The sequence below is a fragment of the Alosa sapidissima genome, chromosome 5 (genome assembly GCF_018492685.1).
Source record: "Alosa sapidissima isolate fAloSap1 chromosome 5, fAloSap1.pri, whole genome shotgun sequence".
Taxonomy (NCBI): Eukaryota; Metazoa; Chordata; class Actinopteri; order Clupeiformes; family Clupeidae; genus Alosa; species Alosa sapidissima.
In genome coordinates this window covers 6,838,213-6,855,528 of record NC_055961.1, presented here as the reverse complement: position 1 = coordinate 6,855,528, position 17,316 = coordinate 6,838,213, and the positions used below count along the sequence as shown (strand labels likewise).

Below are 17,316 nucleotides of genomic sequence, written 5' to 3'. Positions count from 1 at the left end.
TCAGTTTCGAAAAAGGAGGAAAAGAAAAGACAATTTGTGAGCAGAGTAGCGAAACGGCGAGAATAGAATATGTATCTGAATCGGTCTGTAGCCTAAACAGCGTGTGATCCGAGATCGAGCTGCGTCCATGTTGGAAAAGGCGGCTTTTATAGGCAGGCCCACTCGCAGACGCCAGCACACCTGCACACAATAAGGGGTAATGACAGGTAGAGAGAATGCAGGTAGAGGGTGAGACTAGAACAGCCAAGTACACTCTTAGAAAAAAGGGTGCTTGTGGGTGCTATATAGAACCATAGGGGTTCTTTGCCAAGGAAATAGAACCTTTTGCCTAAAAAGGGTGCTATTTCTCGCACGTGCGGTTTAATTTGAACTTCAACGAACCTTTCTGAAGCCTTCCATTCTGCCCGGCTTTTTAACGGTAAGTGTTTAACATTTTTATCTCCTTAAAATGAAACATCCGTGTTTTTAAGAGAGCATTAGGAGGTGTTTCTCTTTAAATAATATATGGGCGTGTTTTTGAATGACGTGGGGCTTTGACATTTTTACATCTCGGGGTTTTTGTGTTCTTCGTTCACAATAACATTAGTGTTTCGCTAACGTTAGCATGATAGCTAAATCGTTTAATGTCAACTTTCTTCAGGCAACATTAGTTGATGATACACAAGTCACAAATGGCAAACTTACCAACTGCAACAGATATAAGATAACGTGATCTGTTTATTTTGGGGAGGGTTGGGAATGACTGTTACGACGAAGTTGTTTTGTCCAGAGGATGTTGTCAGTGTGTTGCTAGCTAACGCTAACTAGATAATGTATAGCTAGACTAGCTTCTATGCTAGTTAAAACAGCTTGTAGATTAAATATTCTTCACTACACTTCATTAAACAAGTATGAATATAAGGGAGCAAAACTCTTTGGTTTTGGCTCCTGGACACTGCAGCAATAAATCATAATAATAACTAAATAGGAAGCATATTTATTGGACTTTGAAGTGCCAGTTTGTTTGGAGATTTGGCTAGCTAGATTCAGTTACAGTATCATATCTTTCTGAATCAGGAGTTATTTAGTTGCAAGTCTACATATTGTTTTTGGATAGAACATCATCATGTAGGCTATTATTTAGGCATTGTTCAAATAACAATAGCTGGAATCTGAGAGGGGGGGACTCACAAATATGTTAATCTGTAGGCTATAGGCTAGGCCTAATTTTTGTGTTTCTTTTTTTAGGAGACATGGTTGACAGTTGGACCATCCATGAGGTCTGTTTGTGGCTGGAGCAGAGTACCTTAAGTGAAGCAAAGCAAATCTTCCAAGGTAACAGATCTTGCCCTTGGCAATAATGGAACATTTCTTCAGATGTGGGTTTTGCCGTGTAGTTAAGTTCACTATCCAAAAATACCTGAGCCATTTGCTATTGACACACCAGCATCAACCAAATTTTTCTGCATCATGTGTGGTTGAACAGTGCAGGAAGAAATACAAAAGTGTTGGATCATTAAGAATTCACATTTACAGAAACCATCGTTGTTATTTACAAAACAACCCTGTGCCTCGTGCAGATAATTTTGAACCTGAGTCTGAGTCTGAGTCTGAGTCTGATGCCGATGCAGTTCAAGATGAGGATTTAGAAGAAGAGCCTGTGATTGGTGACAGTTTAGATATTCTTCTGTCTGGATTGAAAAAACATGTTGCTCTCTTCATACTCAATCTCCAGGAAAAACATCTCCTTCCTAAATCAACCCAAGATACCATTGTTACAGATCTAAAATGTATTTTAAATTTTTTCCAAGAACATTACTCAGATATTGTGAAATTCCATCTGCATCAATCTGGCTTTGTTATTGAGGAAAATGAAGAATTGGACAGTCTTCTGTTGGACACAACAGTATTTGATCGGACATTTGAATTTGTGCAGTCTGAATACATGTTACTGCAATATGCATCAACCAATCTTGGGATGGTATCTCCTGTACAGCATGTGTTGGGAGTGAATGAAAGGGGGTTGCCTGACACTTTTCAGTATGTTCCCATTGAGGCTCTGTTGAAAGTCATTTTGGGGAAAGATGACATCTTTAATAACATTGCACATGGTAGAATCCATGAAGAAGGCTTTATAAGCTACTTCACCGACGGAGAGATTTTTCAGAAATTCCCTTTCAATGGTGATGAAAACATAATTAGGCTTCATTTTTACACAGACGAATATGAAATTGTAAACCCCCTTGGATCCAAAAAGGCGATTCACAAAATCTGTGCATTCTATTTTTCTATTGGAAACATTGAGCCAAAGTACAGGACACAACTTCGACACATTCATCTGTCAATACTTGTGAGAAATCAGCTTCTGAAAAGATATACATACACTGATATCTTGAATCCACTGGTTACAGACCTTCAAAGGCTTTACAGAGATGGTTTCACAGTCAGCCATGATGGGGAATTTGTTCATGTACGTGCAGTCCTAGCTACAGTGTCAGCAGATAATCTCTCAGCCCATAAACTTGCAGGGTTTTCTTGTAGTTTTAGCCACGGGCGTGTGTGTCGTTTTTGCATGATTGACCATTCAGACATAGCCAAAAAACTATCAGAAGAGGAAGTTACTATCAGATCACCTGAAGTCCATAGTTACCACCTTGAGGCTCTTAGGGAAAATCCTGGCATTTCAAAACGAACATATGGTGTTGTCAGTGATTGTCCTTTCCATGCCCTGGAGTATTTTGATGTCACGTCATGTTTTCCACCTGATGTAATGCATGACATTTTAGAAGGTGCTGTTCCTCAAGTGCTGTCACAACTTTTTTTAGCCTTACATAAAAACAAAATTATCTCATTGGAAAACATCTGTAATGAGATTGAAGCATTTCAATTTGGGCAAAATGATAAAGGAAACAAACCACAAAAAATAAACATAACCTCAATCAGAAGTGGGCGCTTGCCAGGTTCTGCAAGTGAAAGATGGTGCCTTTTTCGCCTTTTGCCTTTCATTATTGGCCATCACATTCCAGTGGGAAATCCACACTGGGAGCTCTATCTTTTGTGCAGAGATGTTGCAGATATAATCCTTTCTCCATCAATCAAGCAGAGCATTCTCCATTACCTTGCCATTCAGATTGGACACTTCCTGTCTTTATTCAGTTCTCTGTTTCCTGGAAAAGTCACCCCAAAATTGCATTATCTAATTCACTACCCAAGACTAATTGAAAAATGTGGACCCTTAAGACACCTATGGTGTATGAGATTTGAAGGAAAGCACCAGTATTTCAAGAGGCTGGCCCGAAATGCTTTCAATTTTAAAAACATCTGTCTCACACTGGCCAAACGTCACCAACTTAGACAGTGCTGGGAGTTAACTTCAGTGGATGTACTCAGGCAGGATGAGTATACTGAGAGGGGATGTTCTTGTTCGGTGAGGTCTCTGTCACAAGAAATTCGATTGGGCCTTACACAGAGATTTGGCGCAGAAAATATTGAATTGGAGGAGGATGTTTTGGTGGTCCAGAAGCTTTGCCTTGACAATGTTTTGTATTCCATCAACAACATTTTAGTGTTAGATGTGATTGAAGAGGACATCCCTGTTTTCATAAAAATAAGGAAGGTACTCCGCTTCAGAGGCAGTTGGCTTTTGTTTTCGCAACTTTTTATCCCCTCTCAGTACAATTATCACCTGCATGCTTTTGAGGTGAAAGATGATGGAGGTCAATGGATTATCATCCAACCTGGTGAAGAGCATGATTATCATTCCCTTGATCTCTATCACCTTGATGATAATACTGCCATTAGCCTTCACCATGCTGTATATAAAAGGTACATAACAGGAAATTGCATACTGTTATCTACAAGGCTAATTAAAGCAAAAATGTTGGGTGGCTTAGTTTTTATAATCTTCATTTTGTCTTTATAGGGCTTATATAATTTCCTTTTCTTGTTTTAGATGAAGAAATCAATGGAGAAACACTGTTGGGCTTGACAGATTTATATCAGAATTGGAAAAATTAAAAAATGGCCATCCTCCAACACGGTATGTACTATTCACATTCTGAAAGCAATTAGACACTTAAAGAATTATTATTCTGAATTTAGTGCTGCTTGTTTTTTTTTGTTTGTTTGTTTTTTGTCAAGGTCAATTATTCACTAGGTCTAAAATTTACATTACATTTACATTTACTACATTTACATTTATGCATTTAGCAGACACTTTTGTCCAACGTGACAAAAGAGGATTAACAATCAAGCTACATAGAATAAGCCCTAGAAAGAGTATTGCAAGGTGCAGTGTGGGTGTGTTAAGACAGGAGATGCTCTCTGAAGAGCTGGGTCTTCAAGAGCTTTTTGAACACAGAAAGGGACGCCCCTGCTCTGGTAGTGTTGGTAAGGTCATTCTATCGGCGTGGAACAACGCATGACAAGAGTTTGGATTGGATTGTGCGAGGTGCTGGGACAGTTAGATGGTTTTCCTTTAATCGGAGTTGCCAAGGGGTAACATGAGCCTGTATGAGAGCCCTTAAGTAGGTAGGTGCAGAACCATTGAGGACTTTGTAGGCAAGCAATAGTGAAGTGAAGCCAGTGCAGCTCAATGAACAGATGGGTGACATGTGCCCTTTTGGGCTGATTGTAGATTAGATGTGCCGCCGCATTCTGGATCATATGTAGCGGTTTGACAGTACAGGCTGGGAGGCCTGTTAGAAGGGCAATGCAGTAGTCAAGGCAAGAGATAGCCATGGTTTGTACCAGAAGTTGGGTGGCATGTTGGGTCAGGTATGGTCTGATCTTTCTGATATTGAATAAAGCAAAGCTACAGGACCGGGTGACAGAGGCAACATCAGGTCAGCTGATCATCAATCATGACACCTAAAATGCATTTGGTGGTCTATAAATGTGTTTGTTTGTGATTTTTTTGTGTGGACTATGGTGCATGTTTAAAGTAAATGTTCAGTTTAAAAGGAAATCAAGACTTTTTTTAGTGTAAAGTTGGTTGTTGAAGTGTAAAACACGAGTAAAATGGATATCCTGTGCATATCATACCAATGTACTGGTAATTACACCAGTCCGTCTGATTATCTGTCTGTTTGTTTATGTGTGTGCCTGTGTGTTTTTCTCAGAAATGACAATCTTGCAGTACCCCCACCAACCCAAACTACTCCGACTCCAATCCCCACAACAACAGCCTGGCCTGCTTTATATACCCTCCCAGTATTCAGCCCAGAGGTCAGAGAGGCACTAGTTAAAAAAGACCCTGCGTTTTACAAGAAAGACAAGTCACATCTTCGCACAGCTCTGATTACCCTCATTTTTGATGACATGACACGTTATACATGGTAAGTTTTTGTGATTGGCAATTAACTTTTTAACTGGCTACCTTTGAAGTAGATTGAATGGTAACAATAACAACTGTTGCAAAGTACTGTATTTCATTGTAACCCCTCCCACCACCACCCCCTTGTTTACTGTAGTCCATGCACATGATTCGTAAACATTTTTTAAAAAACTTGTACCTAAAGACAAATGGGAAATAAGCTGGATAACAGCTTTGAGGTGACCAGTTTGATGGAAATAATGACTCAGCGGAGGCAACCCTCCGTGGAGTCCTTCAGGTCTACCCCGCCATTTCCATCAAACTGGTCACCTCGTCGGCCGTTATCCCTTTGTGTGAGTGCTGTATGAATACATGCATGTACATATACATTTTTACAATTCACTTTTTTTTTTCATTTTTATCCGACGTATAAAAACAAGATTAAAATTCCAACTACAATACAATTAAAACATTACTAAGAGTACTACTTACTAACAGGAAAGATGTGATTAATCTTATTTCCTCTCACAATGCAGGTATCCAAGCCATAAAATGTATAGCGATGTCCTGGGAGCACTTATAACCCGGTATCCATTTCTCAGGGATGGAAGCCTCTCTGGATTTGTTAGTATTATTTATCTTTACTATTATTATGTTGGTGTACTTGTTGTTGCTTTGCTTGTTCATTGCAGATGTACTGTGCTGAAAACATTCTGTTATTGATATCTCCTTTTAACTAAGGAAACCCTTTTGGAGTGCCTAAAAAATAAATTCAAAAAAGAGCGGAGAACCCTTGTACACATGGACAAAGTCCTAGAGATGAAGCAGAAATATGGGCAAAAACATCCATCAACAACAACAGGGTTGACAAGACCAAGCCCCAATAGGAAACGACAAGTAGGGTGTCAACAAGAATTGTCTTTTGTAGAGTATTTAATTCAGTATGTTCCCATTGCAGTTCTTTTTTATGGGCTGATTTTATTTTCTTTGTTATTTCTTTCTTTTATTCACTTCTCCCAAGCTCTCAACCGAACCAGTGGAAGCGGAGGATACTCAAAGTATTGCTGAACACTTGAAAGCCATCACTGAAGAGCTACACAAAAGCAGGCCAAATTTTGAGAACATCAAGTGGAGGATGGAAAGGACTCTGCATGCACGAACTCCAATCTATAAGATCTCTACAGCTGCAGAGCTATTCCAGCAGTGTCCATTCCTAAAAGTCCCTTGTCTGGTAAGCCAATTGCATTTGGTGATGACCATAGTCAACAGTTGGTCTTAGCATTAAAGATAGGAACAGATGTGAGAATTACGCTACTTTTAGTGGTTAATCAGCAAGTGCACAACTATCTGTGAAAAGAAATATGGTCGAGATTGGCTAATCACTTTTCTTTTGAGATTAAAAAAATACTCTCCTTTTTGTAGCTACTTTACGAAATGAAGCTAAGATTTGGCCAGGACTTGGACTTGGTGCTTAGCAGTTACCTGCATGATGCTGCTGAGAAGATAGTTGAGACCTGTAAAGGACCACTAAAGAACTCATTTACTGCTACAATGTTGCAGGCACACCCACTGCAATCAAAATGTAAGTGAATTGTCTTTTCAGGTAAATTTTAACTATCAATATTGAATTATCAGTTGAAGGGAAAAGTTGGCATTATTTTCATGGCAAGTCATGTTTTGATTGTTGTTTCTGAGGTATGCTGAACAATGCTGCCGTGATGCTCCTGCCGACACTGATGAAGGAAAACCATAAATTACTGTACTGCATCAATGAGGTAAGCCATATTATGATGTCTGTTTCCATTAAATTAAATCTCTCCAGTAGCAGTGGGAGCAATAACTGTACTGTACTGTTGCTGGTGGCTCTGGCCACTCACCAACTGTCCTGTGACCTGTCCTACGCCACTCATCAACTGTCTTGTGCCACATGCCTATTGTCCTGGGCACTGTCCCAAGCCATTGGCTTACTGTCCCGTGTGCTGTTCCGAGCCACTGGCTTACTGTCCTGCACCACTCATACTGTCTTCTGACACTTGCCTACTCTCCCGTGGCTCTCCCCCACTGTATCATGTGACATACCTACTGTGAGTGTACCGTACTAATTGCTGGTGGCTCGGACCACTCAATTGCTGTCTTACTGTCTTGTGCACTGTTCTGTGTCAGGTTAGGTTTAGGGTTACGCTCAGGGTTAGGTTTGCATCAATGGCAAGTGTCACAGCACAGTATGCAGGTGGCACAGGACAGTAGATGAGTGGCGCGGGACAGTGTACAGGACATTAGACTAGTGGCATGAGCCACCAGCAACAATACAGTAGAGTTTTTGCTCTAACTGCCTCTCATGAAATGTTGGACTTATTAACCTTAAAGTGCAGTAAAAAAGGAAGTTACAGTATAATGTATTCTCTTCAGGAACCACCAGCACCGACGCCAACCATGATGATTCGTTGTGAAAATTCTCCTTTGGCGGAAGTAATGGTTTCCATCAAGATTGATGGCGAATTTGTCATTGGCCCCTCCCCTGACATTGATGCCTCCTTAGGCCTTGTCTGTATTTTTTGTTTATATTTTCTTTTTGATGTTCAATACCCAAAAGAGGTCCACCACACATTACTATTCTTTGAAAGACGCCTTAACCTGTCTATGTCTAAGCCCTCCACTCCAGTGTTGCGTGTGGAAAAAATGTTATCATAAAGTGTGTTTTATAATCATTTGAAATTTATTAATTTGTAAAAATGTAACTATTGCTGTTTTGAGCGTATTTATGACACATTTTTTATTTTTAATATAGAAGATATGCTTAAGCAATGAATATGTAAATTAATGTAAATATGTATCTATTGTTGTTTTGAGTGTCTTATGACACACTTTTTTTTTTTGCGAGTAATATAAAAGATATGCTAAAGCAATGAATATGTAAATTAATGTAGAAATACTAAATACAGTATTCGAATGATATTTGACTGATATGTCAATTTTTGATTGATGTTGTCTATTTGTATTTAACATTTCGTACACATTATACGCTACTTCTCATTAATTAGCACAATGAATGAATATGAATAATAATGAATTAATAAAATTAATACTACTACTAATACAACTACTACTACTGATAATAATAATAATAGTAATAATAAGTAGTAGTAGGCCTAGTAGTAATAAAACACACCTGGTAGTTATGGTTCCATTTAGAACCATTAGAATGTAAAATAATAGCACCCCTGATGGTTCATCTTAAAGAACCTTTTTAAAAGGTTCCATTTGGAACCATTTAGGGTGCCTTATTTGTATCAAAGGATGGAACCTTTTTAGGTTCCATGTGGAACCTTTTTTTCTTAGAGTGTAGGCTACACAAGGGCACGTAACACTCCCACACTCTAAGAAAAAAAGGTTCCAAATGGAACCTAAAAAGGTTCCATCCTTTGATACAAATAAGGCACCCTAAATGGTTCCAAATGGAACCTTTTAAAAAGGTTCTATATGATGAACCATCAGGGGTGCCATTATTTTACATTCTAATGGTTCTAAATGGAACCATAACTACCAGGTGTGTTTTATTACTACTAGGCCTACTACTACTTATTATTATTACTATTATTATTAGTAGTAGTATTACTTTTATTAATTCATTATTATTCATATTCATTCATTGTGCTAATTAATGAGAAGTAGCGTATAATGTGTACGAAATGTTAAATACAAATAGACAACAATCAAAAATTGACATCAGTCAATTATCATTCAAATACTGTATTCAGTATTTCTACATTAATTTACATATTCATTGCTTTAGCATATCTTTTATATTACTCGCAAAAAAATGTGTGTCATAAGACACTCAAAACAACAATAGATACATATTTACATTAATTTACATATTCATTGCTTAAACATATCTTCTGTTACTTGCATAAAAAATGTGTCATAAATATGCTCAAAACAGCAATAGTTACATTTTTACAAATTAATACATTTCAAATGATTATAAAACACACTTTATGATAACATTTTTTCCACACGCAACACTGGAGTGGAGGGCTTAGACATAGACAGGTTAAGGCGTCTGTCAAAGAATAGTAATGTGTGGTGGGCCTCTTTTGGGTACTGAACATCAAAAAGAAAATATAAACAAAAAATACAGATAAGGCCTAAGGAGGCATCAATGTCAGGGGAGGGGCCAATGACAAATTCGCATTGGAGGGCATGTGGCACATCCATCTCTCCACTTGCTATTGTGATGCCATCCATCTTTATGGATGCTCTCCTGGCAAGGAGGGGAGTATCACCACCCTGGAAGATGATGGTTGGAAACACGCTCAGTGGTTCCTATGCAAATGAGAAATGTACAAGGGATCTCCTGTAAGAGTCTATGATGTGAATTGACAACATAAAGCAATGTTAATTGTAATGTTAAAAACATCAAATACCTCGTCTAAACAATACAGAAACTTGGCATCCTCCTTAAAAAGGGCAGGCAAAATTAGGACAGCAGCACTTTTTTGAAGGTCTGAAATGTCAAAAGAAACAAAGAATAATTTCATTAAAACATATTTTAATGATCTTATTATTATTAAATAATTGAAGGGTGCAAGGGAAAAGAAGAAGCTGGTGACTTACCATCTGTGTTAGTATCTCGTAGGCTTGACAGGCTCTCCCTCTGACTCCCACTGTCAGCCACTCTGATGACGTTAGGGGTCAATATACCGAGGGTGTTATGAAGGCTTAGCTTTAAGTCCAGTCCAAACCGCAACTTCATTTCATGATGCATCTACAAATAAACAAACAAAACAAAACAGAGGAAATTGTAGTTACCAATAAATGGTTATAGAACTTACTACTGAACAGCACTGAACTCACATTTTAGTAATACTACTATAAGACTTTGCTACTCACCAGCTCTGGCACCCAAAGAAATTGGAACATCTCCATCACCTCCTCAGTTGGTTTTCCCATTTGCTCTACCCTCTTATAGACAGTTTGCCTCATCCTGTCCATTATATGACTAATATCTGGCTGACGACGGCACAACTAATTGTTTATGGCGTTTATATGCTCTTGAAAGCTGTGGTAGTCCTCCCCAACTGCTTCAAGGTCCAACATAATCTGAAAAAAAAAAAAAGACATTCAGAGAATGCAAAACGTATGTGAGCAATGATAATATACATTTTCTCAAGCCAGATAGTCTTTCATTCAATCAGAAATAAATAAATAATGTAGCCGGACCTAACTGCTGTATGATTCAACATTTCATTCACAAACATATTACAAACCTCTTGTGTTGGCTCGTAATCAGAAGACATCTGGACCCCCACTCTGTACTTTTTTGCTCTCTGAAATTAGCAAAGAGAAATGTGTAATATTAAGATATCTGTACTGACAAACAGTGGCTACTGTGACTAGCTAGCATATAGACATACAGACAAGAAAACAAACGGGCTAAAGACAAGCAAGAATGTAAAAATGGCACCTGATGTCCAGGTGGGTCCTCCAGAGGCACATGGCCCACAATTCTTTGTCTTCTGACACCAAACTTTCTCTTAATATCCTGCACCGTCGTCAAGTTTATCAAAGGAGACCTTTCCTTTTTGAACTTATTCTTAATACACTCCAGCAGGGTCTCCTTTGAGTAAAGACATGAATTATGAGACTCAGACAGAGTCAGAGTAGTATAGGAATTCAATTGAGGAATAATGTTTTCCATAACAAAACGTTAAAAAATAACATACATAACCAGATTAGCTGTGGTCATTAAGAAATGGATATCTAGTGATCAGACACCACAGGACATCAGTGTATTTTTTATGGTTTGGGTACCTGAAAGAACAATCATTGGAATTAGAATTGTCCTAAATGGTTTTAGTAGCAGAGGAGATGCTGAGCGTTATTAAACAATAGGCAGGGAAAAAATAACAAAAGTCTATAGGTAGAAAAAATGCATGAATGTGGTCCTAAAAACCTTCATTAAAAAAATGATTGAATTAATGAAGTATACTCACTGAACCAACGATGATTTGCGTAACTTTTCCACCTCTCAAAAACAAGATTGTGTTTCAGACATCTTCATCATTGACAGACATCTTCATCTAAAATGAAAAATAAGACATAGACATTAAGTACATATTGTAGTGAGTTCCATCCTCTTTTAGATGCCTGTATTGTCTTACAGACACCAGAGCCGTAGCGTTAGCTATACAGATGTACTAAATACATTGTAATTTGCAATGAGCCCAGCATGATACAAGAACGAGGTTCAATTGATAGCTATCTGTATGTGTTTCAGAAGTCTGTTATAGCACTATTGGCTACTGTTAGCTATCCTAACTTGTTGGCTGGGTTCCCTGTAATTGAACTAAACAGTCTGCTAATGAAGTATTAGTTATTGCCAAATCATTTGCATCGTATGTTAGCTGACGTTAGTAGCTGATTACTCTGCTTTGCTTCTAATGCTATGTTCACTAACTAGCGACAGCTAGCGCTAGCAGGCTAGCTGTAGATAGCTTTAACTCAATAGGGGAGAGGGAGGATATTGAACAGTAGCTAGTGTCGTTCTACACAAGCTCGAAATCATATAATCGATAGTTGATTTTATTGCCAGGCTGACAAGAAAGTACAAAACTTATCTTAATGATGGATCCAGTAACATTAGGGTGAATCAATGTCTATGATAGCTAGCTGCTGCTAACATTCAACGAACCTCTAACGTTACAATTTACTACTTCTGACAGCTGACAGTCATGTGTTATCGCCCACCAACGTTTACGGGGAACGCTTCTTGCTTTTGCTTAAAAAAGTATCACTTAATGTTTCGATTTGCAGGCCACACGGGCAATGATTATGAATTGGGGAAAAGCAGAAAAAACTTTGTGCCACTTACCGTTAAATCCACTGCAGCAGAGTGAGCGTCTCCGGGAAAGGGTTCCATAAACGGTCATTTAAGTTCAAATAATCCTCGCGAGTAAGAAATAGCACCCTTTTCAGGCAAAAGGTTCTATTTCCTTGGCAAAGAACCCCAATGGTTCTATTTAGCACCCACAAGAACCCTTTTTTCTAAGAGTGCACTTCCCCCTAACCTGACTCTGGCCACTTCCCCCTGGATTAGTGCCCTGCACGGGCCTATTATCTGGGCCCGAGCCCGAGGGGGTGGAGCGCCAGCCCGGCCCGGTCCGACAGGTTTTCAGACCCGTATCAAGCCCGACTTTTTTTTTTTTAACCTCCCATAACAATGTTTTCGCGTGATAGAACGCTATATTCATTGGGTGCGTTCGTAAATGTAATCTGCCGCTCTGAAAATGGGATAACGCTCTGCAGTTAGAAAAAAACAGCATTCTATTTTTCTGTGAATAAACGAACGTTTCTGACAGATCAAAGTGGACATAAAAGAGCATGTTAAAATATGGGCTCATGTTTCGAACAGCAGCTTGAGAACTAGTAGTGGAGTTGTTTAAATGATTATTTCGTTTTTTTTTTAAATGAGCGCACAGCAAATCCAAACATAAGGTAGGCTACAAAAACCAACAAAACGCTTAAACCTTATTACAGTGTTTATTAGTAGGCTAAACATAGCAAAAGCCTATCAATATTTTTCTTCTTAATAAAGACAACAACTCTTGCCTGGGCGTCCGCCACATGACCGTTCAAAATGTCTCTGGAGATGTGATGAACCTGTTTTTTTGCTGTCATAGGCCTGACAGAACAGCTTTGCATACAACACACTGAACAAACCCGGTTGGCTCATCTTGAAGGGTTGTAATAAGATGAAACTTAGTCCAGAACGGAGCTTTTCTGTTGTTCACTCTCTTCAATTCGCAATTTTCAATCTTTTTCATTATGTCGTTCTCCATGTTTGTGGTGGGAGTCGGGAAGTCGCGCGAATCGGATGTGTAAGTGTAGGCCTACAGAAGGGAGGTGCGGGGCAGAGCAGCTGCTGCTGCGTTCAAGTGTTTCCATTTAAACACAAAATAGTTCTTTAATTAGCAGTTTTTTTTTTTTTTTTTAAAGAAATGAATTCAATTGAAAAATAAAAGTGCCCGAGCCCGGCCCGTGTCCGAGGTAATTATACGGTCGTCGGCCCGAAGCCCGGTCCTTCAGGAAGAGGTCAGAATAGCTACTGTAAATGTTAGCAGAATGAAGAGGGACGTTTGCAGGGAGGGCTGTGTGTGGAGGGCTGGGTGACCACCTGCTCCTCCGCTTTCGATTGACATGCATTTGAGCGTTTCTCTGCAACATGCATCAGTAGCAAAGAAGCCATCTGCATTTTACATTGCGCTATTCGATTGTCGTCGACGCGGAGAGGAGAAAAAATAAAATAAGTTACATGTATCCACAACAAATCAACGAGTGGTCGGCCTCAGAACGCACTCAACTTTTTTTAGATCTGAAGTCAGTCATGATTGGTCAAATTGTTGTCAATCTTGACGCAGTATAACAAGCAACCCTATCACATTTCTGTGCGCATACAGGCAGGTACACACGCACGCACTCAGAAAGACACTAGAATGACACAGAAATTATGATAGCCCGTAACAATGAAAATGTTTTGGGGTGTGTGTATCTTCACTTAATAGTAGGCCTATCTGGGGAGATTGTATGCTAAAAGCGTGTAAATGCTCAACATAGGAAATAATTACAGGACTCATTTTATTCAGTCAGACTTAAAACATGCATAATAATAGTAGCCTATAGAGTTTTGTGCACAACCTCGTCCTTGTTGGTTTAGAGGTGGTCACCCTAGTGTGTGTGTGTGTCCAACTTACAGTGTTATTTTAGCTTGCCATAAAGTTATAGTTTGCAGGTGATACAGCTTACAGTTATTATTATCATGTAATGATAATAATAACTCAGCATATCGTATAAATCATGGTGGGCTGCCATGGCCAAAAATGCCCGGGCCATTTTTTAGTCCCAGTCCAGCCCTGGTGAGGTGAAGCACACAATGAGCACATAGTGAGGTGAAGCACACACTAACCCAGAGCAATGAGCTGCCTTGCTACAGTGGCGCTCGGGGAGCAGTGAGGGGTTAGGTGCCTTGCTCAAGGGCATTTCAGCTGTGGATGTGGGCATGGGAGAGCATTGCTTAACCGGCAACCCTTCAGTTCCAAGCCCGAAGCCCTAGCCAATAGGCAACGGCAGGCCCCTAAAGATACCCTAAGATAAAACAATTAAATAAAAATTACTTACCCTATTCCTTTTTGCTGGAGATTTTCCTCCATCCCTGATCGGCCTTTACGGACCCCTTCCATATAGAATGACACCTTTTCATCATCATGAAACGCCTCACTGTCCAACACGATCTGGAACTTCAAATCTGTTGATTTATATCAATGATTATGTCTTTCCAAATGTTTGTGAAGCTACAATATATTACAAGTGCTGTCATTGCTTATGCATTGTCATCACACCATGTTTGGTGTGGGGTTTTGTTCTTTGAGTGGCAGGTTTCAGAAATCATGTAATAATATTGTCATTTTGACATTTAAGTATATTGTCTATAAGCAGTTAAAAATACACTAAACCTTATTATCAATAAACCTGGCATTCTTTGATTATTTTCAAAAAGTCTTCAACCATGAAAGCAGACAAACACGTAGGCTAGAATAGAGAGGAAAGTCATAAACTTTTAGGAGACATTACAGCAAATATAGATGTGACATTTTTTACCTTCGAATACTTTGGCATCCGAATCAGAGAAACAGTCCAGTTTTTCCTTTAAATATGCACAGATTGACTTAGTATCCCATTCGCATTCTTTAGGGTCTGCTGAAAAGCTACTGGGCACAGGTGCCGTCATAGTTATTGTTTTGCTGGCTGCTGGTGAAAAATGAAATGAATTAGTGAAAGTGCGGTGCTGTTGTAAACCAGGGTAGCAGGCTACTTTGCACCCTGACTAATTCTGTATCTGTGTCACGGGGGTTGGCTATGGGGCGTTGGCTTGTTGGCAACAACATTTTGTCTCATCATGTCTGAACTGCTCCCTCTGAATACGTAGCACATTGCTCCTCACTCCAAGTTTCTTTCTCTTTCTCTACTTGGCAGCCTGACTAACTCGATGACTATGTGTTGTGGTATTTTAACATGGCTGTAGGCTATGGGGCGTAGGCTTTGGCACCCCTCTGAGCTGCTTCCTCTATGTAGAGCACACTCTACATACTCTCAGCCTCTCAAATGCTCTGCTAAGCAGACATTCACAATGTCACCTCCAACTTGTGGTGTCAAATCCACATTAAATAATACAAACTCAAAAGAAGTCTGCACACCGTGGATGTATACTGCAGATGATGGCTTTAATGCACTCCGGAGCATTAGTGAAGCAAGCAAGTAAGTGAAAGCAAAGTAAGAAGTGAGCAGTGAGCTAAGTAAGATAACATCCTCTTCACCTTTGCCCTCTCATCCTGTTATTCCTACATTCTCCAGGCCTGCTCTTTCACTTGAACCAGTCTTCCTTTCCCACACTGAACATACTACAGACTTCAGTTTCACAAAACAATGATATTACACAGAATAAAGATACTACATAAAAGATATATAAACTAAAGGATATATTTCAATAAAAATCACGACAAACTCATCTTCTTTCTGTCACATGTTAGCCTACTATGTAGATCCTTATCATCAAGATTCAGACATAAACATGCCCCCTTTGAATTCATTTGAATTGCATAAAACAAATAGAGTAAGATAACTTTCATATAACAAAATAAAATAATAAATATAGCTGCAAGCAGCAATGAGGGGGCCAAGCAGAATAGGCCGGAGTAGCCACGGCGACAAGATAGAACTCAGACACCCGCGATCAACACTTTCAACAAGTGTCACATCAAAACATAACTGACTTTGTTGGGCTGAAACAGGGCTGAGTATTGCTTCCGCCTCCGCCAGCCTCTTCACCTCTAGTTTCGATACCGATACCAGGTCAAGAATTGTGATTTCGATACTCCTTCGATACTTTTTAAAAAATGTATTTGATTTGGGGGCCCCCACCCACGTCATCTGTAATAGTGAATATAGTGTGATCACCACACCAGTGGCCATCCTAGATTCTGCTCGACTCTCCACACACACACACACATACGGAAAATGATGACTTATGTCATATGTTTCTATTTTATATATTTTGGAATTCGTATAAAGTTATTTTGTGAATAATGTATAGTATTTCATAATCTGCATAATTATTAGAGGCTAAATAATTTGAATAATTTGAATTTGAATACTTCATATTGATTGTTAAAGTATTACACTTAGGCATATCTTTAATGTGGTGTATAAGGCTAATTGAGTGCACATTGGTGTAATTGAGTGCCTGTCACTTTAAGATATAGGCTACGTGAGAGTAGCCTTCAGCCTCACGGTTTTAGGCTAGTGAATAATAGTTGTGCATAGTGCGTAAGGAAATGTGGATGCAATTCATTGTTTTCCATGTCATTAGATAAAATAAATGTTAAAAAAAAACTAACAAGTCGAAGAAAATCTTTCTGGGATCATAGAAGAGCTAAGTGTTTTGCAATGTTCATTAATGGTTTTAGTGACCACTCCACAAATGACAGACATGACCTGAGCTAGCAGGATAGTTAGCAAGGAGCTCTCTCCAGATGTAAAAGTTTGCCATGGTTGCGTAGCCTATTTCTAATTGACTTTAAACCCAATAGTAGGCCTAAATTGCCTAAATAGGTAGGTTAGCAACACAAACTTGAGAGCTGCAAGTGAGCAAATCAACTTGATATTAGCCTATTATTATGTGTTACAACAGCACCTAAACTAGCAGCAATGTCTCACTGTTTATGGCACGACAGCATACGTGTGTGTGAGGAGAAATGACGCACAGGCTACAGGGGAGGAGGCACTAAAAGCATGCCTTGCGCACACGCATGTTACTTCAAAACAACACGGTCATTCTTAAAAGTATTGATACTAATAAAATTAGGTATCGTGACATTTTTAATTTCAGGGTATTGCGATACTTTTGTAGTATCGGTGCACGGTGCAACACTACGGACAAGTGGCTTATCCAATCTGCAAGGATTTTT

The 17,316-nt window shown here is 39.1% G+C and overlaps 2 protein-coding genes and 2 long non-coding RNA genes across 6 annotated transcripts in view; 1 reads left to right on the top strand and 3 right to left on the bottom strand.

Annotated features, from left to right (window-relative positions):
- Positions 1-15,142, bottom strand: part of LOC121709087 (deoxynucleoside triphosphate triphosphohydrolase SAMHD1-like) — a 42,424-nt gene extending 27,282 nt beyond the window's left edge. Inside the window, exons 1-2 of the mRNA XM_042092160.1 lie at positions 14,951-15,142; positions 14,471-14,597 (exon numbers count right to left, since the gene is read on the bottom strand). Of these exons, the coding sequence (XP_041948094.1) occupies positions 14,471-14,597; positions 14,951-15,080 (257 nt within the window). The 5' untranslated portion in view covers positions 15,081-15,142. The remainder of the gene's footprint in view (positions 1-14,470; positions 14,598-14,950) is intronic.
- On the top strand, positions 127-7,984 carry LOC121709086. Of its 3 annotated transcripts, none has more exons than XM_042092158.1 (10): positions 398-418; positions 1,228-1,314; positions 3,932-4,018; positions 5,100-5,205; positions 5,830-5,917; positions 6,035-6,190; positions 6,315-6,524; positions 6,716-6,875; positions 6,989-7,068; positions 7,703-7,984. In XM_042092158.1, exons 3-10 carry the CDS (start codon positions 4,000-4,002, stop codon positions 7,982-7,984), a joined length of 1,101 nt encoding a protein of 366 aa, XP_041948092.1. In that variant the 5' UTR covers positions 398-418; positions 1,228-1,314; positions 3,932-3,999. The 3 variants fall into 3 exon arrangements, 2 of the variants coding, with proteins under 2 accessions (XP_041948092.1, XP_041948093.1); XM_042092159.1 differs by having other exon boundaries at positions 402-418; positions 5,100-5,315; XR_006031833.1 differs by lacking the exons at positions 6,716-6,875; positions 6,989-7,068; positions 7,703-7,984 and having other exon boundaries at positions 127-418; positions 1,228-3,804; positions 5,100-5,315; positions 6,315-6,454.
- LOC121709089 lies at positions 6,209-7,784 on the bottom strand. The gene is made up of 2 exons (XR_006031836.1): positions 7,654-7,784; positions 6,209-7,026 (listed from the first exon to the last, which is right to left on the bottom strand). It is a non-coding gene; the product is annotated as an uncharacterized LOC121709089 (long non-coding RNA).
- LOC121709088 lies at positions 9,028-12,446 on the bottom strand. Its single transcript, XR_006031835.1, has 9 exons — positions 12,168-12,446; positions 11,290-11,376; positions 11,020-11,107; positions 10,761-10,913; positions 10,564-10,623; positions 10,187-10,396; positions 9,911-10,061; positions 9,721-9,800; positions 9,028-9,619 (listed from the first exon to the last, which is right to left on the bottom strand). It is a non-coding gene; the product is annotated as an uncharacterized LOC121709088 (long non-coding RNA).
- Positions 15,143-17,316: the final 2,174 nt, after the last annotated feature.

What these genes read in the sequence shown, in the direction of transcription:
- LOC121709086 (XM_042092158.1), top strand. An exon ending in ACACCCACTGCAATCAAAAT is followed by an intron (nt 6,876 to 6,988) that starts GTAAGTGAATTG and finishes GTTGTTTCTGAG; the next exon opens with GTATGCTGAACAATGCTGCC. An exon ending in TACTGTACTGCATCAATGAG is followed by an intron (nt 7,069 to 7,702) that starts GTAAGCCATATT and finishes TATTCTCTTCAG; the next exon opens with GAACCACCAGCACCGACGCC.